Source organism: Dermacentor variabilis, chromosome 2 (assembly GCF_050947875.1).
Source record: "Dermacentor variabilis isolate Ectoservices chromosome 2, ASM5094787v1, whole genome shotgun sequence".
NCBI lineage: Eukaryota > Metazoa > Arthropoda > Arachnida > Ixodida > Ixodidae > Dermacentor > Dermacentor variabilis.
In genome coordinates this window covers 48,700,277-48,725,076 of record NC_134569.1, presented here as the reverse complement: position 1 = coordinate 48,725,076, position 24,800 = coordinate 48,700,277, and the positions used below count along the sequence as shown (strand labels likewise).

The window sequence follows — 24,800 nt, the reverse complement described above, 5'->3', positions numbered from 1 at the left end:
CCGGCTGCTCGTGTTCGCCGCTCGAAAGCGCCTACCGCGCCCACACCGAAAGATGGACGACGCGCTTCTGCGTTAGCTGAGGCCTAGCGATACATTAGCGGCCGCGGAGAGAAGGTTGGCCCACGAGTAGGAAGGCCCACGCGGAAGAAGCAGAAAGTGTAAGGAGCGCCGGCGAAGCCAGATATCTCCCCTCTCTTTCTGGCCCTCCTGGGAGAATAGTTTCGCCGCAGCACAAGGAGGCTAAGGGAGAAACTTCTAAAGGGGCACACAAGGGCCCAGCGGTCCCATTTCTTCCCCTCCTTTAGAACGGCTTGCGGCGCTAGTTTAACGACCGCGGCAGCACGAATCTCAAATGCAGACAGGCCTCGGTGTCGTTGAGTTTGCGGAGGGAAAACACTCTCGGAGGCGGGGGTCGAAAAGATGGTGGAGGGAATTAACCCGAAGCGAAAATGTGCTTAAGATGGCCGGAAAGGCGGCCTGGAGGTGGCGGGGGTGTACGCGATGGGGGAACGGGCCGGCGAATCCAAGACGAAGATAAAGACGTAGCCGACAGCGCCATCCTTGAAAAACTGCCAGTATATATACAACAGCTCCGAAGCCTACAGAAGATATGAAAGCTAATGTATTCGTCGAATTCGTTTTTTTTTTCTTGGGTTCCTTTTTTGTTTCGTTCTCGAGCACCTCCGCTAGAAGTTACTTCGCTGAGTGTTATTTGCTGCGTTCGTTTATGCTTAATTCCGAGTCATTTTTTTTTCTGTGCTCGGTAACGGGCCACACTCGCTATGAGTGAATGTGTTTCTAATTAACCCTAATTGCCTTTCGACAGAGCTCTGAGCTTGGCCAGATACTGACGATGCCCAGGACGCGAGCGAACGTAAAGAAGCGATGCCGACTGAAGAAAGGAGGACCACCTAGCGAATGCAAATTGGTCGAACGAATCTGCTCCGTACGCCTACTTTGAATTTCTCCACCAAGGCTCTGCATTGTGCTGTCGCGGTTAATCACCAGGAATCCTGCTCTGGCTGAAGATACTTTTTCAAACTTTATGTTTTCTGGTCGTCTGTCTAGGGGTGAACGGCGTTTCAAAGTGGTCATTTGCGTAACTTTACGCTAACGCTGCACCTCCATCCAAATTTTCGTTTACTTTGTATAAATCACTGCTGTGATTGCTTCCGCAAATGTCACGAGTAAATGAGCTGAAATTTTCGCAGTACGCTTGCTCGCAGTTGGACTTGCAACGCACGTGCAGAACAGTGCTCTTACAGTTTTCTTTTTCTACTTGAGCTTTCCTGGGAAAGGCTCTGAAAGCCCTAAATTAACTATGTTTAGGGTTTAAGACACGCAAAATGTTACGCCGAAAAAACACGAAAACAGTAATGCGAAAAATATCAGTATGAGCATCAGAGAATACAGAAATATTAATCGATCGGCTATTCTGCAGTAAACTAATTGTATGTGAATGCTCGCGACATTACTGAATGCGCGAACATGCAGTTACATCTTTCATTCGTGCTTTCGGTGTCTTCGACACACCATTGTTGTACACGACTGTAATACATGAGCATGCTGTATGAAACATAAGTTTGTGCGGTGCGCCTCTTGTGTTGTACATTGTACCCCATCGTCATGCAGGAGGCTGTACGTTAGGCAGGCGGAAAATGTGTCAACCTTCATGTAAAGGAGCACGTGTTTTCCATCGAAAGTTAACTCTTGTTGCCACCTTGAACCACAAAGTCGTTCTTGTAACTGCGCAGCAGAGTATGAAAGAAGAGAGCTAGAGGCGGAGAGAAGCGAAAGAAAGCAGAAAGAGAGGGAGGTTAACTGGAACAAGAAATCCGGTTTGCTAGCCTAAACGGGAGAAGCGACACATAGGGAGATAAGAAGGAAATACTTTAAAAAATGGAACAGCAAAGTTGTTTTTTTATTTAGAAGTAAGAATAAGCTAACTGGAGGAGTAATTGAAGTGCTTCATATACTTCAGTAGCATGGCTAGTGCATAAGCCAACCTTATCTTGCTTTGACGAAAAAAAAAAGATATTCTATTTAAAGAGTTAGTGACATAGCACGTGCACGTTGAGGGGAATATATTTGGTTGGTAATATGAAGCGTGATATGTCTTTCAACAATCAGTTGTTTACGCATTGCAAGCCTTCTTTTCAGCTTTTGTTCTCTCTCTTTTTCGACTTTATTGTTTGTAGGATTTTGTATAGATCGCGACGCTACGCCGTAATAATGCTTTGACTACGCCGTGTTCAGTCGACAAGCTGTGCTTCCCGGACGTCTTTGCTTTCGTGTTTCCGTTCCTTTAGGGCTTGTCTCCCAACTATGTATGTACGTTTGCAGGGTGTTACAGCTATCTTTGGCTATATGTGTTAAAGGTATGTCTGTGGTCTGTAAGGTGACACCACGAAATAAGTTTTGTTGGCCCCTCAGTGGAGCGAATCCCGTTACCTTTACATTCTGACAGACTCCATAATTAGTCAACGTTAGTTATTCAGCATTGCAAAACCTCGAATTTTGGAGAAAATTATTTCTAACCAGAAAGTCAGAGAACCTGAAACGTCTGATTCAGCGTTTCTTGAATTCCTACCTAAATAACGATGACTTTTTGCCGCGTCATAGAGAAAGCCCGGGACTGACGAAAAATATATGATAAAGAAAAGAAACACGTTACTACTCGCTGACGCGATTCGATCACTTGTCTTGTAAGCACAACGTTGCCGGGTCAGAAAACGAGCGTCGCGAAAGCACAGTTCTTCTTACGTGTACAATGTTCCGACGGCTATCTGACTGGCTCTGCCTAACTGCAATGCTGAACTACGATAGTGATGACCCCTGCATGTGATGCAATCCTTTCCAAATCACACTAAGCGCTTTGTGCTTGTAGAGCAGACAACATTATCTAGCATGTAGCATGGAAGCTAGTCGTGAGAAATTTGGCGTCGTTAATTCAACCACTACAGCTAAACTCTCTGAGCCTAATACCTGCCTTACGCCATGACTGTTCCGGAAATTATGAAGCACATAGGCAGCCAACTAAAGTCTATAAGTCATTATGTTTGCTATAGCGACAGGCCATTGTTGATCTTAAACGCCGCTGTTTGCACAAGGTTGGTCTTCTCGGGATGTTTTTTTTTTTTCTTTTTTCGGGTTCATAGAAGGTCGCCTTTCTGAACCAAACCACACAGAAGCTTGCGGAGGCTCACACAAACACACATTCTGAAAAAAGAAAAGGCACCTCTGATTACAGGGCCACAGAAAGGCAGACAACGCGACAGCGCTGTTTTTTTTTTCTTTCACAATGTCTATGCTAAAACAACTAGCCCAAGTTCGAACTCTAGTGTGCCTACCCATGCGCACACGCATTCTCACGTCAAAGCATGGCGCGGTGTAGAAGTCGAGCAAATTACTATAGGTAAATATGCCGTCAATTGATGTATCAGCTAAGGAACAGGTCTTCTTTTTTTTTGAAGGTTTTGAAGGCTTTGTAAAAAGCAAAACACGGTTCGTTCTCAATAAAGGTCATCTGTTACTAACAGGCTGTTGACCACAAGCGAATTTTCAATGGTCTATGAAATGAGTTTTCTGAATGGACGCACTTGATGTTCATGGGCAATGAATTCCAAAACATTATTCCCGAGAAGAGCGTTGTCTGCTTGCCGCAATTTGACTACGTATGAATGAGTAAGTAATACAGTGACCGTAAGATGTGCTGCTGAAAGTAATGTCGAGATTTGATTAATATACGTAAACCAAAACAAATGTTTTTAACAAGGGATTTGGTATGTTTGTCAAATTTCAGATGCAAGTCAAGAACGACGCCAAGAAATGTGGTTGTATCAGATGGATAAATTATGTGGTTATTTAGATTAAGACTCGGAACTAAGGAGGTTTGCTTATGATGAGTATGACAAATAATTAAGCATGTTTTTGTGGCGTTTATTGGCAGCGCATTCTCAAGACACCAAGACGCGATTTTTCTAAGGTCTTTGTTTAGTCGGGTTGTTAAGTTATTAAGGTCTTTATCTCCAGCAAATATAGTTGTATCATCACCGTATATGATGCATAATGAATTGTTAAGGCAATTAGGCAAGTCATTAATATACAAAAGAAAAAGAAGAGGGCCTAAAATGGATCCTTGCGGAACACCTTGATTAGTAGTTATTGGCTGCAATATGGCATCAGCGAATTCGACAACCTGGGAACGGTCAAGTAGATAACTGTGTAAAAGGGTTAGAGCAGGTCCAGTGATACCCAGTGATTCTACCTCATAAAGAAGTATAGTGTGGTTAATTGTACCAAATGCCTTAGCAAAATCAATAAATAACGCCGCGGCCCAGCACGCGTTGTCAGTGAAGCTTTTAATGTGGTCAGTGAATTCTATTAAAGCAAGTACCGTGGAAAAATTAGGGCGGAAACCGAATTGATGTGGTGTCAAAAGGTAAAATTTTTCGAGGTACTTCATGAGGCGGTCAGCAAAAAGTGTCTAGATTAGTTTACTAAAGAATGGTAAGATCGTTATCGGGCAATAGTTACCTAACACGCTCGGATCTCCTTTTAAAGAAAAAACACAGGCACACTTTTTCCATGTTTTAGTATGGTGGGAAAAATATTTCTGGTAAATATATAGTTTATAAGGGTAGCAAGAACACCCGTTGCTCATGGGCGACCAGTTAAATTTTAGATGGGTGAATGAGGTCAAACCCTGGGCCAGTGCATTTTAGACCACATAAAACACGAAAAACCACTTCCGGTAACGTAGGTCGTATATAAAATGATTGGGAGCAGGAAGCACAGTGCGAAATATAAGTCGGTTGGTTTGAGGTCACCGTTCAAACAAACAAAAAAAAACATCGAATGCGTTAGCTATATCAGAAGGGTTGCTGAGACGCCGGCCAACTTCAATAAGTTCGTTTGCTGCAGGTCGTCGTTTAGGCATGTTCAAAAGTTATTTTATTAGTTCCCAAGTTTTGCGATTATTGTTCCCATTTTTAATAATCTGATTTTGGTAATTTCGCACTTACCTCGTACTTCATCGTACAGCATCGTACATCGTACAGCATCGTACTTACAGCGACGACTGCATTCAGTGAAATATGAGTGATAAAATTAAGTCTCCGATGACAAGCTAACAACTGAAGAGCTTAGCAGAAATAATCTGCGTAAATAGTAGCAAATGCAATCAGATTATGCAAGTGAGACCATTCTGCCGAAGCTTCGCTTGTGTTGCATGCTCATTCAGAGCTTACTCCGGGCTGTTTCACGGATGGAACTTGGCGCTGTCTATTACTGAGATTGGTACTAGAAACATACGAAAGAAAAGAAGGCAAAGGAAATGAAAACTAGCGACTAGCGCTCAGTCGCATGAAAACTGCAGGCAGATCGAGGGATTGATTTCAACGAGAAACGTCCAACATAAAAGTGATACAGCAAGCATGTGCCTCTTATACCATGCTGGAATTTTTCGGCATGAAAGCATTCAGGCCGATGTTGGTAGATTAGTCACTATGCCGTATTGCTCCACGCCGTCCAGCATATAAAGTTCGCAGACTGCCCAAAAAAGAGCCAGGAGCGGCTGGCAGCACAAAAGCATTGGTCGCGAGGATGTACGCAAAGTGAGAAGGTGAAAAAAGAAACAACGACCAGGATATCATTATATACGCGGATATGATGGCGTGTATAGGAGATCTATGCGAAACTGCCCTGGACAATACAACACACACTGCCATATCAGAAACCTAATACGTGCGGGCCTGCTCGGAAGACCAGCATTACACTATATGAAAGCGAACAAAGGGGCGTGTGAAATATACACCAATTCCAAGGGTTTGTTGGGTAGCTCTATGCGAGTCTTCGTTATTGTGAGCATGGTGTGCTGCTGGAAAATTTTTCGAATGGACAAATGAAGAAAGAGCGCACGCCGAAGAAGAAGAATAACAGAGAGGTGATACCGGAACACATTGTGTTTCTGCAGCCCGATATAACCGTCTTGCTTTCTGTTTCTCTCTTGTTCTTCTTTCCACGCAATAGATGACTGGCAAGAGGGAAAAGAAAATGAAGAGGAGAAATTGGAGAATCGCCAGGCAAGGCAGCAGGAGGACGACTCCAATAGGCGAAACAGAGAAATACTCATGCAATTCGGCCTTCTATGAGATTCGCATAGTTCATCAAGAAGCATAACTCGGCACCGTTACTACCATCTATATTCTTTCACTTTCTTCTTCTACTACAGTAACTTACATAAACCAAATCGGCAAGATTCTCACGCACCATTTGTGAGAAGCAAGCAGCGGCAGAGGCAAAGAATAAGTGAAAACGTAGGATGATAACAGCGAAATGAGACCGAGTGAAATGGCCGAAGAATGTGCAAGAGAAGGAGGAGAAAATAAAATAAAATTTGAGCGGAACGACGGAACAATGAAGAAATACCTTAACGTTCGATCCGTTGCGAAAGGAACAAAGGCACATACGAAAGCCAAGAAAAAGAATGAAAGAAGCAAACAAAAAGATATTTTGGGCGTGTTGCCAGATCTCCCTCGCCGACTCTTCGTCTCGGTGCTGCGAGCGGTGGGGCGAAGAAAGCTGCGCTAAAGCATCCACTACAGCTCTGACTAACTCTCACTGTTATTCCCAGAATGAGGCCCCACATCAGCATACACACGCGTTTTCTTTCGTTTTCTTTTTCTTTGTTTGTCGTTTTTTTTTTTACGTCGTCGTTTTATTTCGTGCGGGCAGTATACGTAGCCCATTTCTCGGCGAGAAATGGCGCGTCTGCCTTCATGTGGCGGAAATTCTCGCGTTGAATGCTGCGGGGCAATTTACAGAAGCGCGTATTTGCAATACACGTACATGGTGCGCGGGCAACAGCAACGTCTTGGTAACGGTTTCCTACTGAAACACATATGCAACGAACGAGACAGCATGCCTAGTTCAATTTGAGCGAGGTTGATCTTCTGTTTGGCAGTGGAGCCATATTCGTCACCACTGTGCGTGAAGCACGGAGCACCCGGCGGGATGGCTGTACGGTTACGGCGTTCTGCTGCTGACCACAAGAAGGTCGCGGGTTTGAATGCCGTCCCCGAAAGCCGCATCGCTATGGAGGCGAAATGCGCAGAAGCTGCTCGTGCATCGATCTCTGAGTGCACGTAAAAAAGCCACAGGTAGTGGAAGTTAATAGTCACGAGTCCTCCTCTACCACGCCCCTAAACTAAATCTAAAGGGGCTCTAAAGGGGAAAAAGTACATTGCGCTGTCTTTGTAAATTAGGCTTTCTACAATACAAAAAAAAAATTTCGCATGAGAGGAGGCATGAAAAGCCACCAAAAAAAAACAAAAAATAAAAATTATTCAGCTCCCACGCACTGTGGAAATCGACGTAAGCGAAACTTTCTGTGCTGTTTGCTTTGATCGATGATGATTAACGGTCATGTTGACGGCGAATGTTCAATTTCTTCAACATTTAGTCCAGCACGAGAGTGGTTGATTGATGTTAAACGTTACCTTGCGTGCACCACTGTTCGTTTGAGCAGTACAAAGAATACACAGGCAGAGGTGTTTGCTTGAGGCGTTGCTGTGCACCGTATTTCATAACCTCGGAGAGGGTTGAGCATTGTCACTCCCTCACTTGGCACACCGCATCGCAGCAGAAGCATTAAATTTTAATTGAATTAATGGGCGATACGTAACAAAACCACAATCGGATTATGGGGCACGCCGTAGTGGCGGACCCTGGATTAATTTTGACACCGCGGTGTTCCTCGACGTGTCCCGAAATCTAAGTGCATGAGAGTTTTTTAATTTGCCCCTGTCGAAGTGCGACTGCCGCGGTCGGGCTAAAATCCTCTACCTCGAGCTACGCCATAGCCGCAGAACCACCACGGCGGGCACAGAAGTGTTGATTTGACGTGCGACCGCTTCCGTAGTGCCGCCTAGACCTTGCGGTGCGCTTTAATTAATGCGGCTCTGTTTCGGCACGCCCTGCCTAAGTTGTCCGCTTGACATATTTGCGTGGTGTCTATATTTCAGAAATAGCAGAAACGTACCGTACCGTACCTTGAACTTAAGTTTATACAGTTTCCCCGAAACCGATCTCGTGTCGATACTAGTAGCATTGTAGCGTTTTCTTGCCTTCCCGCGTCGCCTTTTCCCTATCCCCACCCCACTCCCCTTATATGGGAAGTGCGAGCGAAGAGTGACAAGGCTGTTATTCACTCATTTCGCGAGTCCTTCGATTCTACCCATTCTCTGCCTCCTTTCCCCCTCCTCTCTACCATTCTATCTAGCTTCCCTCTGGACTTACACGTTAGCAGAAAGGTAAGTGCTGCAATTGCTGCAATGCTTTTGCGTGGGGTCACGAATAATTACAGTGTCAAGAGGCTAACGTGACGACACCCAGGGAGTTCCAGAGGGCTTTGTGCACATGCGACGCGCCGCAAAGGTTCAAACGAGTTTCTCGCGTCTCCTTTCCTCTGTGCCGCACTCCTTCCATGTATACATACACGCTCTGAACCACGTTTCGACACGGCGTGCAAGAGAGCAACAGCAGTGAAAAAGTCGAAGGAAGAGGCAAAGAAAGCTTCGCTTGAAAAGCAAGCAAGAAAAGTGTCGGTAACGCCGCCTTATTCTTACGGCACCAGCTCGCCATGACCTCATGAATATTGACGGTTTTTACTAAAGCCTAATTAGTATTTTTATTTCCCCCGTCAAAAATGCATAGATTCTCTTTTGAAAAGAGCCAAAGGGCGAATTTGTCGACTTTCGAGAATACTTACTCGACCATACTAGCCCGAATACGATAACATACTTCGAAATTTGTGACGTCGCACTGACGTTCCGGCGCTGGGATGTCGTGACAAAATTGAAGAGATGGAGGCTAGGCCTGCATTTTCATTCCGAATAGTCAACCTTTTACCGCAAGATTAACGAATACGGAGTTTAAAAAGAATAACGTTCTGAAGTTATTTAATTTAGTATTTCGCTATAGCGTTCTTTTAAACCCAGTGGTTCAGTCAAGTCGGTCGGTCGGTTGGTCGGTCGGTGCTTCTGGGAAGAAAATTGGTAATAGTGCGGTAGGGTTTGCCCAAGCTTGTTTGAAAGGCGCTGTTAGAGCCCGATCTACCGCACATCTGAGCCAGTTATTTGACAGACAATAAATTTTAAGCACGTCAGAATGTATCTATAGCCTATACGACACAGGCCACATGCATTTAATTTAACTTTTTTATAGTAAACTACGCTTTATTTTAGTATTAAATTTGGGTGTAGGAGAGGTTGGCACCTTATCTGATGCCGGCTAATAGTCATTTTAGCTTAGAAACACAATGCGTGCAACACATCCGCTAGCTCAGAAAAAATATATAACAACAACAAACTAATATGTACATTATTATCGGCACATCCTTCGACGTTGATTGTAGAAACATGACGTAGTCACAATGTACATTACGGCACATGGAGATTACGGAATACGTCTTGAAAGTTAGCTAAAAATAATTTAACGCAGGTACTACAATAAATGATAGTAAACGAGTAGTGTACCTTGTCATATATATTAAAAGAATTATATATATCGACGACGTTTTATGGACGGAAAATAAATACTTGAAATTTCGGGGTGTAACGGACGGTAAGGTACGTGGTTTGTTAAACAAGGGACGTTATAGTGTTGGACTTGGACTAATTTCGACCACCAGGGGTTCTTTAAGATGCATCGGAGTCTAACTACACGATCATTTTCGCATTTAACCTCCGTCTAAATGCGGCCGCTACGGCCGGGAGTCGAACCGACGGCCTCGCGCTCAGGAGCGAAACGTTAAAGCCGTTAAAACCGACCACAGTGGCGGGTCCCCTTAGTAATGGCAACGCCTTCGAGAGTGCAGTACGTCTTGTCAGCTCAGACAAGACCGCGATAAAACAGATGTCTTTTTTTTTTTTCACAGCTGCTCGTTACACGCGCGACAGACTAGCGGAGACAATTTCTACATTAACATTTCCAGAACGACTCCTACGTAGCAGAGCAGCAAATATTCATTCAGGCAATAAAAATTGGCGGTAAATAGTGTATATACAGAAACGAAACCGAGATTATAAGAAATATCGCTCTTTCTATCGGCAAAGCAATTCTTTTTTGGAAAGTTAGTTATTTTCTTGCTCAATACCTATCACGCATCTTCTGAGCAGCGAATTCTTTCATTCTTTCTAATGCCTTTCACGATTCACGAACTAACGACCTGCAGTAATTTGTGTCAGCGAAGCGGCCGGAGCTGACTAATTATTTAGCGATATCGGTCGTGAACCGTTGTCACAAGTGGATAAATTAAAGTAAAAAAGGAAAAACTCGCATGTGTAGAGAAGCCTCTGTACAAAGAGAAAGACGAGCAAGTAAAGCATGGCAAGGTAATGTACTATACACTTAAATAGGCATACCTGGCTTCGGTTTTAAGTCGACGCCGAAACAGTAGACGAAAAGAAAGTATTCCATATTGTATAAAAAAGAAAGGGGGAAAATTATGCAGATCTTCCGCGGTCGTCGGAATCTATGCGAAACGAAGCTATATTTAAGTGGGTAATTGAGTGTTATAAATCCAAATTCGATGCCAACAGTTGTGCTTACTGTCATCCTTTACAACGTTTAATCCCATGTCACATTTGTTTCCCCACCGAAAGGTCACAATAATATCGCAATTTTATATTTACTCTCCACCCCCCTCACAAGCTATGAAAAGTGTCTGTCTGTCTGTCTGTTTGTCGGTCGGTCGGTCGGTCGGTCGGTCGGTCGGTCGGTCGGTCGGTCGGTCGGTCGGTCTGTCTGTCTGTCTGTCTGTCTGTCTGTCTGTCTGTCTGTCTGTCTGTCTGTCTGTCTGTCTGTCGGTCGGTCGGTCGGTCGGTCCGGTCGGTCGGTCGGTCGGTCGGTCCGGTCGGTCGGTCGGTCGGTCGGTCGGCCGGTCGGTCGGTCGGTCGGTCGGTCGGTCGGTCGGTCGGTCGGTCGGTCGGTCGGTCGGTCGGTCGGTCGGTCGGTCGGTCGGTCGGTCGGTCGGTCGGCCGGCCGGCCGTCCGTCCGTGCTTTCCTAGAACGTTGCTGGTTCCACTAGCGCTTTGTTCTTGTTCGTGTGTCTTTCTCCGTCCCTCTTTATTTCGCCGTTGCTAATTTTAAACCTGTACCAACCATCCCGATTTACCATTGTTCTAAATGCGACGACGAGTACCCGCTGCCACTTAGAGGCTGCCTTAATTTCGTATCTCTTAGCGAACAAAACAAAAGCATAACAGCTCCCCAACGCCCTTCCTTCCCTTCCTCCCCCCCCCAAAAAAATAACATAGAATAAGGAACAAAAGAAAGAAATAGTCGTTGAGCAAGGAGCCAGACGGAAGAGAGGCTGATTTGCGTACTTACTCTTCCCCACGCACATCTCTCGCTCCCCGATATCTCCCGCTTTCCGTCGAGCGCGCGCGAGGAAGTATTTGAGAGAACAATGGAAACGCATAAGGAAGAACTCGGACGCCTGGTGGGAGGGGAGTGATGGAAAGAGCTATACGCTATAGCTGTGGCCACAGATGATATGGAGCCGCTCTCTTGGCGCCCGTTCTCCTCGCGCAGACAGCGGCAGCTCGGTTGCTCCTTGCGGACTCGAAAAGAGTTCCCGCTATAGCGAGCACGACGCACGCGCAAGGGAAACGACGCGGATCGCTCGCTGGGTGCCGTTGGCGGGATAATAACGGTTACAATAATGCGAAATGACGCGCCTGCTGCCTCTGACAAACACGAATGGCGAGGTCCGGGAGCGTGCGGCAAACAGAGACACACTGGAGCGCGCTTTCGAGACGTATAAGTAAAGCTGACATGCAAATAAGGAAAAGAAGGCGTACATAATGCATAAACGAATGCGCAAAAAAAGAACAACGAAGTAAATGGAAAGAAGGAAGGATTTCGGGTGGGCCTGTACTGTGGACAAAGAAAAGAAGAGAGAGAAAAAAAAACTGTAGACACGCGGGGAAGAAAAGAGAGGAACGGGAATGTAGGAATATGCAAGAACGATGAAAGCTGCAAAAGTGATGGAGGCGGAACATAGACTGAAGATTGCGTGCTCCTCGCCTGGCGGTGAGAAGTAGAAAAAGAACACAGTAAAAAAAAAGAGCGGCAGAATATTCTTGAGAGAGTGAGGAAGCCAGCTAGAGAAGAATAGTCTGGTTCCGGGAACACAGAGCTTCATGAGAAGTTGCAAGCACAAAAAAAAATAAGAGGCACGTAAGAATACGCTGAAAGAGACGCTCGAAAGCAAGAACCATAGAGCGCGCAGAGCCGACGGCGCATTTTGTGAATGCGAAACGAGAGAGGTCGACCCCTCCTGACTCGTGCTCTTCACGGCGTCGGCCGGCGGCGTCGCGCCGGCAGTCGAACGAGCCTGGCATCAATCTCAAAGCGTATAATGGGAACACTGACGTGAATACATTCGCTTCTTCTGCTCCCGGTGTCTGCTATTGGCTTAGCCGCAAGACACGCCTGCCTCAGTCGGCGATCCTGCTTGTCTACTCGTCGCGTCCGCGCACCGTATTGACTGCCAGTCATTTTTTCGCTTATTTATATATATACTCGGAGTTTTTTTATGTCTTAACTGTTTTTTTTTTGTCGCCGCGACTGAGACGTGTCGGTTAGAAGCACCCCTGAGCCGTTAACGCAGCTACCAAGTTAGGCCCGGAATGACCTTATTTATTTTAGACTACAGTGCTGGACATAACCTTGCACTGTTCTTGCGCGAAGCGTAAGCTTGAACACGCAAATTCTCCTTGGGAAGATTTCAAGTGTTTCGAGCACGTTCATTTTTGATATCATCGTGTCGCTTGGTTGTACCTTTCATAACAGTGAGTGAGTGAGTGAGTGAGTGAGTGAGTGAGTGAGTGAGTGAGTGAGTGAGTGAGTGAGTGAGTGAGTGAGTGAGTGAGTGAGTGAGTGAGTGAGTGAGTGAGTGAGTGAGTGAGTGAGTGAGTGAGTGAGTGAGTGAGTGAGTGAGTGAGTGAGTGAGTGAGTGAGTGAGTGAGTGAGTGAGTGAGTGAGTGAAATATTTCTGTAAAAGAAGTTTTAGTTGGTCTGTATGGAACATTATAACACCGACTTGGAAGGTTCTCATGTTCGATCGTTGCCTGGGATGCGAAAGACGCGCTGCTGGGTCTATTTGATTGTTTGTTTAATCATTTTTGCCCAGCGTTGCCTGTAGTATAAGTACACTGTCTTCCCGGTTTTGCACTTCTTTCCGTATGAAAGAAAAAAATAAACAGGCGCAGATTTAGTGCACTCGATCATATAAGCAGCAAAGTAAGAGTGTTCTTCCAGTGCTAAAGCTGGACAACAATGCTCGTTTCACAGTTCGCGCTCGGCAAGGTGCACGCTTACAATGCATGTTTCTTTTACCTGCCATTATAGTGCACATTTAGTTCAATCATTAAACTCTCCGATCACTGAAGACTCGCTGAAATAGAATACATCAACTACAGCAGCTGCCACTGCGGCACGAATACAGTACTTAATACTGTGCTATTCCAACTACTGGAAAGCATGATTCAAAAAGAAGTAAGAGATATTTTTTACTGCATGAATACATCTCTTTGTTCCCCGCTGCCTGGGCGTTGACATTAATGCTGCTTGGTGGGACTGCTTAGTTCTATTAGACTCACCTGGTAGCAACTAGTGGACGCCTCTGCACAAGGCAGCCCCGGGCATATCCACGTTTACAGCCCAGGTACCTAGCGCAATAACGAAGTCAAACGTTCACTGCTCCGAAGGGCCAATGAGACAGAACGCCTGTAAGAACAACTAAACGCAGAAATGTAATTCTCGTCGTAAGGAAGCACAAGAGGTCATCAACTGCAGACCAGGTTCAGACACAAAAGAAATGCAAAGACTAAATATACAAGAATACAGACACAAGGCAAAACAGACGGTATAGCACGCCACGGAAATTAAACTGCTGCAAGGATTACCGACTACGCAATACTGAACGAGAGCACAGTACACTATGTAAAATGAACTGCCCGTTAGGTAGCGCTAGAGCTCCTTACAGAATTGCGTCATCATGGTTACTTTCGAAGACCCGTTTAGGGATCGATTACGAGCGACGTCGCAAGCGCTGTATCTGGCTAACAGGTACCATGTCTTCTTCTCCTCCCCCCCCCCCCCCTTCTGCTTCCAAATAAGGATAGCAGGCAAGCCCGCATTTGTACCCGTTATGAGATGTTGAAAGAAATGGAGGCAGCCACACTGCGTCAGTGTGCCTCAGATTTCTTTTGACGTTTCTACCTCCTCTATCAACACGTCGAATAAGTCAGCACTGACGAAAACACGCGCTTGCAACATTCGTATCCGGTGCAGGCTCATACCCGGGCTAAGGGTCATCTCGCAAGCCGGGTCTCGCTGGTCTAACGACGTTGGCCGCTTGGCGTCGCGCCAGTTGGCAAAGTATACTACGCCATTAAGAGCTCGTTAAAGCGTGGACCCACTCGCGTCTGAGGGGATGGCAGAGCGGCCGCACAGAACGCGTCCGCGTCGATGGGTTCCCCGTCTTGCGCGTTATCAGTAGTAAGATGTGCCCAGCAGACCAGGACGTTGGGAAGTCGATCGACAAGAGAACTTGCCGCCCGTGGGACAGGTAGAATCCTATAAAAGGAACGAGCGAAGTTTTGCTCGGTGACGCGAGGCCCCTGCAAGTAGATAAAGTGTATCAGGCCGCAGCAATGGTAATGTTCTCCTGTAATGGATGCGCATGCTACGTTCCATGGTAACAAGATAGCCACTATTTGCTAACCACAAACAGTGGGCCTTCATCCTACCAGACCACCGCGCACTACGATTCTCGGCTCCCCGGATCCTAAAGACTTATATTGCCAAATTCGACCTAAATTTTTACATTTATTCGTTTATGTCATTGGGCAAACTTTCTAAATACAAAAGAAATAAAGATGTGAGAAGCTAAGGAACATGATAAGGACTCCAGAGAAAGAAAGACCGATGTATGAATTAAGGACTGAATGGAGGCAGCTTATATTCTGATTTAGACAGAAGAAGAAAAAAACTATAGTTGCGAACTTCATGTAAAAAGTTATGAAGCACGTGATGCCACATATTAAGTTACCGGAATATGCGCCTCAGGAAAAAGTAAACGCAACTGACGGGCCACTGAGTTGTGAAGATAAGATTAAGAAATTGGCAGTTATATTTTGTAGTCCGCAGACGCATCACAGGAATAACTTGAGTCAGATGAAGAATAGGGGAAGCCAAGGAGGTTAGTCAATGTATAGAAGGACTGGCTACCCTGGGGATAAGTAGGAAATTTGTTTCAGATTCACCCGTGACGATGATGCCGTGTGACTTGCGCACAGGTGGCATTGCTGGAGAAATGTGGCCCGACGTTCTGCTGACGCAGAAACAAACAACCTTATAAGTCACTCCGCGATAAGTGATGCGTCTCTGCGATTTCGCCGAGGCAACGGAAGTTTGCGGGGGTTCGTTTCCGTTGTTTAAAGTGCAACACGACTGAAGTCCTTCCTTCAGAGAGGCAGTCTTTTTCTGACAGGAAGTTCGCAACGTTTAGCCATTAAGCTCTCCAACCACGAAAAGTTGACGCAACAACAGCGAGTGAAGTGGCATTTCCGTATTGCTTCCTTGTTTTACTTTGATGAGCATTTTGCGCGTTGGCAGTGGACAGAGAAAGGGAGAGAAAGCGAGGTATAGGAAACGCGATGTATGTTGCTATTGGGGATAGTCCATTGTGGAAGCTAAAGCGGTGTGCGTGGCCAGTCGCAGGCGCTTTCGACCCAACCTTCAGGTGACACACAGAAGCACACCTTATGAAGAAATCGCAGATGGAAGTTTAAAAGCGCGCCCGCACGGTTTTCAGCACAGTTGTAATGTGCAGTAGGGTTAAATTAAGTTGTAAGGTTATTGTAAGGTTATATCTTTTCGTAACGTTTCTCTTGTCACGGCCAGCTATAGAAGTTAAACACGGAGAAACTTCCCGGCTAGCTTTACAGAGGCCGTCATTGTTTTTTAACAGCCTTTATAGATTTAGTCGTGTCTGTGTGGTTCCGTAATGGCGTGTGTTTGCACGTGTGTATAATGTAACCATGTCGTCAACGATGTCGGGCAAGATTAAGCAAAATCAATCACACTGGAGAAGCAGGTCATTGGCCCATGTCCCAAGAAACAGTGTAACCTTTCGGGATCCACGGACGCAATCTCTGCTCGTTTTTGAGACTGTGGTCAGCGGCCATGTTTAGAGTGTTTACACGGCATAAAGTACTCATATACATTATAAGCATAATTTCCGAGAATAACAATGACCATCAAATACTGTGTGCAGGGCAGACAGCTTGAAATCAAAATGCCTTCGGGGGCTTCATGTTGAAGTAAGCAACAGTCTGCAATACCCAAGTAGCTACTCAGCACGAATGTATTAATAACGGTTAGACTCGGTATTAACAAGAAGATGCAACTGCATCGACGTAGATTGCTTACAAGTTTCACTCTTCGTCTTATATACTCTAATAGATTACATTTCTTTCTCACTTCATATGTCTCTTGTTCCTCATCTAAGATTGTATTTTTCTTATATAGGATGCGTACGTCAGTCTTCTTAGAGGTCTGACATCAAAGCTCTTGCACAATTCGCCCTCTGATGAAGTTGTTAGGAGTCTAAGTGGTGTTGACTCGACTAATACGTAACGTCAAAATACTGTGATGCTCCTGAGAACTGAAAGGAAGGTGCTGCCTGCTGTATGGACATAAATGGAGGACTAAGAACCACTTGTGTTGAGTCTGTTCTTAAGCTTCCTATTAATGCTTAGCTAAGTTACGTGGTTCGGCTTCAACTTTGCTTTAGTCCCACTGTAATCCTAATTTAAAGTAGTTCCGGTGAGAAAATTTTACAGCTAAGCCCTTAGTGCAGCTAGAAGCACTCGAAAACATTATATGCGCGTTTTCCCGGTGTTCTGGGAGAACTAAGTCATTCGCCGAGTTCCTGTCTAAAAAAGGAACAAAAAAAGAAAGAAAAAGGGGGGGGGGGGAGATGGTAAAAGTTATGTGCGTGTCACCAGTGAAATGTGTGGTTTTGTTGGTTTATTTAGTGGCAAAATGAAAATTGCTCTTTTTTTTTTTTTGCCGTCGTCGTCGTTGTTTTTTGTTGTTGTTTTTGGTGGCAGTAGTGAGGATGGAGTGTCTGGAAGGCATCACATCTAATGAACGCCTTGCAGGACATTGTTATCAGACAGATAATAGACAGTTTCAGTGCTGCGCTATGACGATACGTACGCAGCACACAAGTGCTTTGCGGAACGCAGGAGCGCGTGTCGCGTTAGGGCTTTTAGTGCTGCGAAATGCCTACGTACTACGTAAGAGGGCGAGCGTTAGACGCCGGGTGCGTCGGAGCGCATTGGCCGCGTCCGCCAGTACGTCGAACCGTCGCTTCGTTCGACGGTTCGACGTCCTGATGTACGAACGTACGACGTACGACGTACGAACTAGACGCTGTTGGTCCTGCTAACGTGATGTAACGTGTGGACGTGTTCCCGCTTCGTCGAACTATATTTAGGCCTTTAAGAGACTCTACTTCTAATAAGGATGAAATACACGAATCATACCGAGAAAAATAAAAACCGAGTACTCGCTTTCTGAGGCTGGCACGGTCGTGACACGAACTGCGCCAAAAGCAGGTCGATCCTTTCGCGCAAACAGCACACACTGAACACTTTCTCAAAAACAAAGTTGTTATTCTTGCTCTTTTTGCTATGCATTCCCACCGTGGAGGATCCGGGAATGGCTTCTGCGCGTTCACTTCACGCAGCAAAGCCAAATCGTAGGCCATTGAAAAGTACAGCCTTCCGCAGGTCGCGTTTGACGCTGCCATTTTAGGAAACTCTTTTGTCTCGCGCTCTCCCGAACAAACGAGAACCATGAGAGCAGCACGCAAGGCTCCCTACGTACGCACGTAAGAATCCGATGCGTGCGTACGCAGCGGTCGCGTACGCATCACGTACCGTTCGTGTTGCGTTCTGCACATGCGTACTTTGCAGAGCGTAACGATCTTACGTACGCAACGCCGTTGCGTACACTACGTACGCAGTACTAAAACTCTCTAATAATAAGTAATAGATTATGCAATCTCAGGCAGAAAGAATGAAAATGTAGACTCATATTTGCGAGCACACTCAGCATAATACAAGCCCACAAACCGATTTGTCACCCTGTTTTTGTTTTTTCTTTAAATGTAGAAAAATGGGATGGTAGTGCTCTCAAGGGCCAGCTATCCCAAAATCCCAAGCACACTATCCAGACAAGAATAAAGAAGGGAAAGAATGCAAGCAAGAATAAAGTTTTAATGTGCACGGGATGCACGAACAGAAGTCGCAAGCACGCCACTAGCTGCGATATGTCTGTACCAGCACCAAAAGCATGGTCCACAACTTGGGAAAATCATCCATCACGACGGAGGGGGTGGAGTCGACACAAGATTTTTTTTTGTGTGTGTATACGGTATATCCATATTTGTACATAAATGAGACCGCAGAATGAACAACACGCCCACGACTTGAAGACATAGAAAAAAAGAACAATGTAGAGCAGAGAGATCGAGGTATCACTTAACTATGCGTTCGTTTCAAATAGCTTTCTATTTTTTTTTAAAAGAAAGAAAGATATAAGAACTGGTCTTTAAGCAATCATCCGCCTCGACAACATTCCAGATGCCGTGACGCTAAGCGATCGGGAGTGATCTTCTGGAACGTCCTTCTTTATCCTTTTCCCCCGTGTTACGTAAGGCAAACCAAGCAATGTACGGCGAAACGTTATGAAAGAAAGAAAAAAAAAGAACTGCAAGATGCGGTAACAACCATCTTCCACGCTTTCTCTCCCTTACTTGCACGAAAGCATCGCTTACCGGTGAAACAGTAATTGGGTGAGTCACGCGAAACATCCATAACCACTGCTTCCGTCTTGGATTCCCGTCTGTCCTCCTCTTTCCAGCAGGTTAACTCGGAAAAACAGAGGATACAAGAAAGGATTTCTTGAACTTTTCGCAGTATTTTTTATCCTTTTTTTATTTCTAAATGTATGTGCGATTATTTTGTCGTTGTGAGCTTTTTACTTGTTTCTTTTTTTTTTTTTGTCGGTCTCAAATTGAGTACTGCCATTGCTTCAGGAAGAAGCTCATGTTAAAATTAGCAACCAAATCGTTACAAGGCCTACTGCGACATTAGCCGTCCCACCGCATTTGTTGCAGACCCGGGAATCCGACGCGGAAGCTCTTTCAGCAAACAAGGAAATAATGATACGAATGTGAATATCATGGCGGCGCGAGTAACTGGCCGCTACAGCAAGAAACTAGGGGCGGTCCCGTAATGAAACAATTATTTCTTCTCTACATGAGTATATACCTATTTTACCGCTCAAATAGTATCCACCGAAAGTTTTCGAGTGAACCAAGTTATCATATCGGCTTACACAGGCCTCGTAGCTGGTGACGAGCACGGCACGAGATCTCGCGAGGTTTAGCGCCTGCAATGTCATTGAAAGCGGTTCGTAGCAGAATGCGTCAAAATTCTACAAAGATTCTTTATTTCCAGAAAATGAAGCTGGTCTGCTTTCGAGTAAAACTCTTGCTTGGGCTATAGTTGGTTCATGCGTGAATTAGTAAAGGCAAGGCGCAGAAGACCAGGACTCAAGAAGAAGAAACAGCTACCGCACCGCTGTTTAGCACAAATAAAAGAATCAAATTTGGTGTTAGCGTTCCCATTTAGGCATTGCTTGCGAGCAATGTATTACGAATGTAGTAGATCAACATAAAAATTGCATTAGATTACACGTTGCATAGGATGAAACACAATTGTACGCATTGCCGTTAGTTGTATAAGATTTATTGCAGAACTAAAGCTTCGCTTGACATAAATTCCAACATGTGCGTTCTATCTGTTTTTATAATGCAGAAATGTAATTTCTAAATCCCGTTCATGTTTGTAGTTTTTTTCAATGTCCCTTTAGGGATCCTCATAGTCGCATATTTTACGATGCAAACGTTTCTTTGCAGACAAACAGGCTCAGAATGCAGTCAATCAGAATGCAGGTCGCTGCGTGATGCACATTTAAGCGATTATAATCGACTGCCTTGTCTATGTTTCATTGCATTCTTTGCGCGATTAGCTGTTCTCGAGAGACGGTGTTTCAGCGCTAGAGCACGTTCAATAAATTGGCGATTCACTCTCCAACACGGTTATGACGCTGGTCGGCTCCAATTAATTACTCTGTCTAGACAGGCACTGCAGGCTATAGCCGCTGGCGTTGAATTTCATCGCCGCGAACCACAGCGCCCTGGATTAGCAGACGGAATCACTAGTCTGGTCAGTCATTTTGATAGGAGTTTACATGCGCAGATTGTTCATTTCTAGAATTTCAATACTTATGAACATGCAGAAGACCAGGGTCCAAATACACAACACTTGTCACGTAAGAAGCTTCAATATTACCACGTTCGGGCACCTGGCAATCATGGCACCTGGCAAGCATGATAAATATCGACGCCATGGCGAAACAACCATTGTGGCGATGGCAAATAGCCGACGGAACTTACAAAGTAGAAGTTTTATGAATTCAAGCCCCGCAGCCCCGCAATAGTGCGAACACGGAAGTACAAAGTCATCGATTATTAGAGGAACCAAGTTCAATCGGACTCGTGCACGCTCTACTAAAAGATCAAATTCCTGATGAATGTATACAGAGGAATCCTCGTAAACCGACAGGGTTCGTATTCACAAAAAGAAAGTCTTAGGCTCGCATTGTTTGCCAGAGAAAATTTCTGCCAATCCCGATATATTAACGAAGGCCGCAGTACCATGGCAAAGCGTACTTAAGAACGAAAAGCATTGCGAATTCAACCCCAGCTGTTTAAACATCATACGGGACGCATATCTTATGCAATAAATTTGTAGTAACGTTTGAGGCAAATCGTATACTATGCTTACGCGGCATCGCCCCTGGGAGTGGTCCATCTCCGTATTTCGCCGTACACATTGAAATTTAGATTTAGAATCTAGTTTCTAGTGCCGCTGCTCTTTTCTGGACCCTCTTGAACTAGGGTACAGCATTTGAGCACTCCATCGATCCAACGTTAGAGGGATGCCGCTATAAGGCCTGCTGAATGCTAACGCCACACTTTTTTTGCGGACGCATACATCGAAAGAGCTCCGTGTTATGCGATGTGGAGAGGCATTCTTTCGGAAGGGGGCAAGCCAGACTCTTACATTCCTTCATTGCACTGAAGTAAGTTATCGCAATAGCAAATAGAAACAAGGTTGCACAGGGCTCCGTAATTCAATCTGTCGCAATTTATGCACCTCCTCCCCCTCCCCTCCCCGGGCGCGACTCCCTCTTCAATGGCAGGAACCTGCACTGGGTCAGGACGGTCGACAATGGCTTTATGTCCTGCGCGCTTTTCCGTCACAGAGAGCCTCGCCTGCCTCCTTTAGCTGTAGCGCAACTGTCTGCTCACTCTTCTTCAGCTTCAACGCAACGTACTTTATCTTCTTCCTTGTTGAGTACAAAATATGGGAAGTTTGGCAAAGGAAAGTATACCAAAATAGTGCTCAGAAAACGAGAAAAAAATTAATAATGTTACAAAACACGGCCGAAACAAACGTGTCGCGAAATAACAAAACACTTGTGAAAGAAGTCCGCCGATAACGAAGAAAATAGCTTTAGGAGTGTGAGAAATATACAGGAGTGAACAGGTCATGGGGACATATAAACAAGAATTTTAAATGCACATGAATTACTATGCATCGTTCTGCACATTGCGGGACACAGTTGTGCAAGTTATGCGCGCAGACGGACAAACGAAGAAGGAAGACGCTCCCTTTCCTATGTGGTAGACAGCTTTACCGTGCAACGAAACAGATACCCACGCGTCAGGTCGACGAGCACGGACGCCTCGAAGGGTCCGCCAATGATGTTGCTGGTCTCGCAGCTCAGCTCCATGAGTAGGTCATCGCGCGTCAAGGTGTCGATGACGATGGAGCTGCGTACCACGCCGTCGAGGTCGCGTGAGCCGGGGTCCGTCTCACGCATCAGCTCGGCACCGTCGCGACGCCACGTCACCGTGGGCACCGGCACGCCTGCGCAGGAGACAACAGCGTTGTTTTCTTTTTTTTTTCACACAATAGCAGTATAGGCTTACTACAGCAACGTTGGAGGAATCACCGTCTGGCCTAAAAAGTTGGGCCGGTCCCGAAGGCCGTGCACTTTGAGACGGCGTCTCAGAGCACTAGCTATCGTGAAGGAATCAGTGCGAGACACTCGAACTTGACGCACGCGCCAGAGGTTTCAAAGACTTTTGGCACGAGAGAAACATGCGTGCGATCGAGGCCTTATGTTAGAGCATTGGGCTGCTGCGCAGGAAGACAGAGGTTCGGTCCCACCAACAGTCACGTATTTATTTATAGCGTTATAGGCGGACTTCCCCAGATGTGAAGAAATCTAGCAAAAAAAAAAAAAAAACTCGAGGTGCTGTTTGTGTGGGCGTTCAGCGTACGCGAGCGCGTAACGAAATCGCAAGTTAATCAGCTGACTCAGTGACTGTGGCGTTATGGCGCTGAGCACGAGGTCTTGAGTTCGATTCCTTGTCGCGCTATGGGATAGAACAGATTATAGCACTGAATGTTGGGCTAATTGGTTTTGCGTTCTGGCTATAGTAACTTAGTTTCCGTTGTTAGAGTGCTAGACCAACTGCCCCAACAGCCAGCCATTCTGAAGTTGTCTGTGTCGGTTTGTGTTTGTCTCTCTTTTTTCTTTTTCACCCCCCGTCCCCATCTCCCCGTGAAGGGTACCAAACTGGACGAAGTCTGGTTAACAACCCTGCTTTTTCTTCCTCTCCCTTCTCTCTCTCTCTCTCTCTCTTTATATATATATATATATATATATATATATATATATATATATATATATATATATATATAGCGCAAATTTACCATAGTTAGGTTTAGATGCGCTTTAAAGAAGTCTGCGTGGTCAATAAATCTACGACATGTTTCACAACCAATTGACTCCATCGCGGCGTTATACTCCTCGAGTCAATCGTTTTCACGCAACACCGAAATGAACAACGACGTAGGAATATCCTTAAACAACGTTCAAGTTCAGCTGTGCAAAAGATACACCACTGTATTTAGAGAATATTTTAGTCAATTCTTGAAGAGAGAGCAGAGAAAAACAGAGTTTCTCGGCCTTTTAGCTATAAGATCATCCGTAGGAAACAGAGCATTGAGTGAAACGTGATTATGTCTTCGCTGATACTACATCTGCGCTATAAAGCATCAATATGATAACATATTACAAAACAACCTGATGACATACACCTATTTACTTTACAAGAAATGAGTTCTTTTATTATTATATGATGTTTAGAAGATGTTGGCACCTTTCATTGGGGCCGATTACGCGTTTTCACATATATACGCGCAAATAATAAAGGCCATAGAGATTAAAAATAAATCACATAAAACCACACTGAAACTGAAAATCAACTCATACATATAAGTCAAACATTGAGCCTCAAAGTCTTGTCACGTGAAACACAGAAACACAAAGTCCTGTCGCGTAAATGCTCTAAAGTCAACAAAAAGTCCAGGCACACACCTACACTTAAGTTAGGACGCATGAGAAAACGTAGAGCTTCTTCAGATGAGCGGGAGATCCCATGCTGAACAGGGGAAGAATATGCTATTTTTTATTTTGCAATTAATTAGCTTAGAACCCGCTATGAGACTGCGGAATTGAAGCCAGCCAGTCCTCAAGGCATGTATATCAACTATATATTAGTACTGGGACTACCGACAGAGCAAAAGCACCGGTCAGAAATTTTGCTGCGAAATGCACCGGAATTCCATTCACTATTTTCCCAGAAAGCCTTCCATACACCGAGCGCGACAAAAGTGGGCAGCACACCGGTGCATTTCTCCAATGGCTTTGTTGGGGAGTTTCTTTAAAGCTGTGACAATATGGTGAGTGCCAACTAAATGAACATGCCTCGGCCCCGAACGCTTTTAATTCCACAATGCCAACATGTGTGATATATCATTTAATGAAAAAATATTTGTGAATATGAGTACACAATTTTGTTGATCGCTGGTTAGCGCAATATAGAACGTTTTATTGTGCGAATATAGTGTCAGGCAAAAAGAGTGAAGTGTCCGCCTCTGTTTCCCTGTTTTTAGGAACTACTTCGCTAAATAAAAACGGTACAGTGACATCAAGTAGTTAATATTTTATCATATTGTGAATGTTTTCCATCGCTCACGCTGTGGAATAATAAACATCGTGGTTCAAACACAGGATACACTGTGTCCCAGAAGAATGAATACATGAAATACAATTATCAATACAGCAACCTAAAAAAAAAAGACGTACAACAACTAAGTAAACTAAAAAACAAGACGTTTTGGTTTCCTACGGAAGCATTGTTCACAATGGGCTTTTTTTTTTCAGTTTTACTTGGTTGGTGTATGTATTTCTTTGTGATGTTTCATGCCGAGCAGATGGGCTTCCGTCGAACTCTCGATTACTACAGCCACCTATTCATACTTCTTCTGGTGAGCAGTTCAATATGCTGCTCTAGACCTTTCTCGTTGGACAAGATCTTCGGGCCATGGTCTCGCATATCACAGCTGCAGAAGGCTAATTGCATTTGGGGTTCGTGACCTTAGAGCCTGGCGTCACCCATCGAGGGTTGCGCTCTCTGTCCTACGCCGCCGGTGCGTCCCGTAACGGGTACC

At 45.1% G+C, this 24,800-nt stretch overlaps 1 protein-coding gene across 1 annotated transcript in view; it reads right to left on the bottom strand.

The window, feature by feature from the left end:
- The window catches only part of LOC142571804 (hemicentin-2-like), a 309,978-nt gene that overhangs the window by 103,992 nt on the left and 181,186 nt on the right, over positions 1-24,800 (bottom strand). The window contains exon 4 of the mRNA XM_075680429.1: positions 21,936-22,145. Coding sequence (XP_075536544.1) covers positions 21,936-22,145 — 210 coding nt within the window. The remainder of the gene's footprint in view (positions 1-21,935; positions 22,146-24,800) is intronic.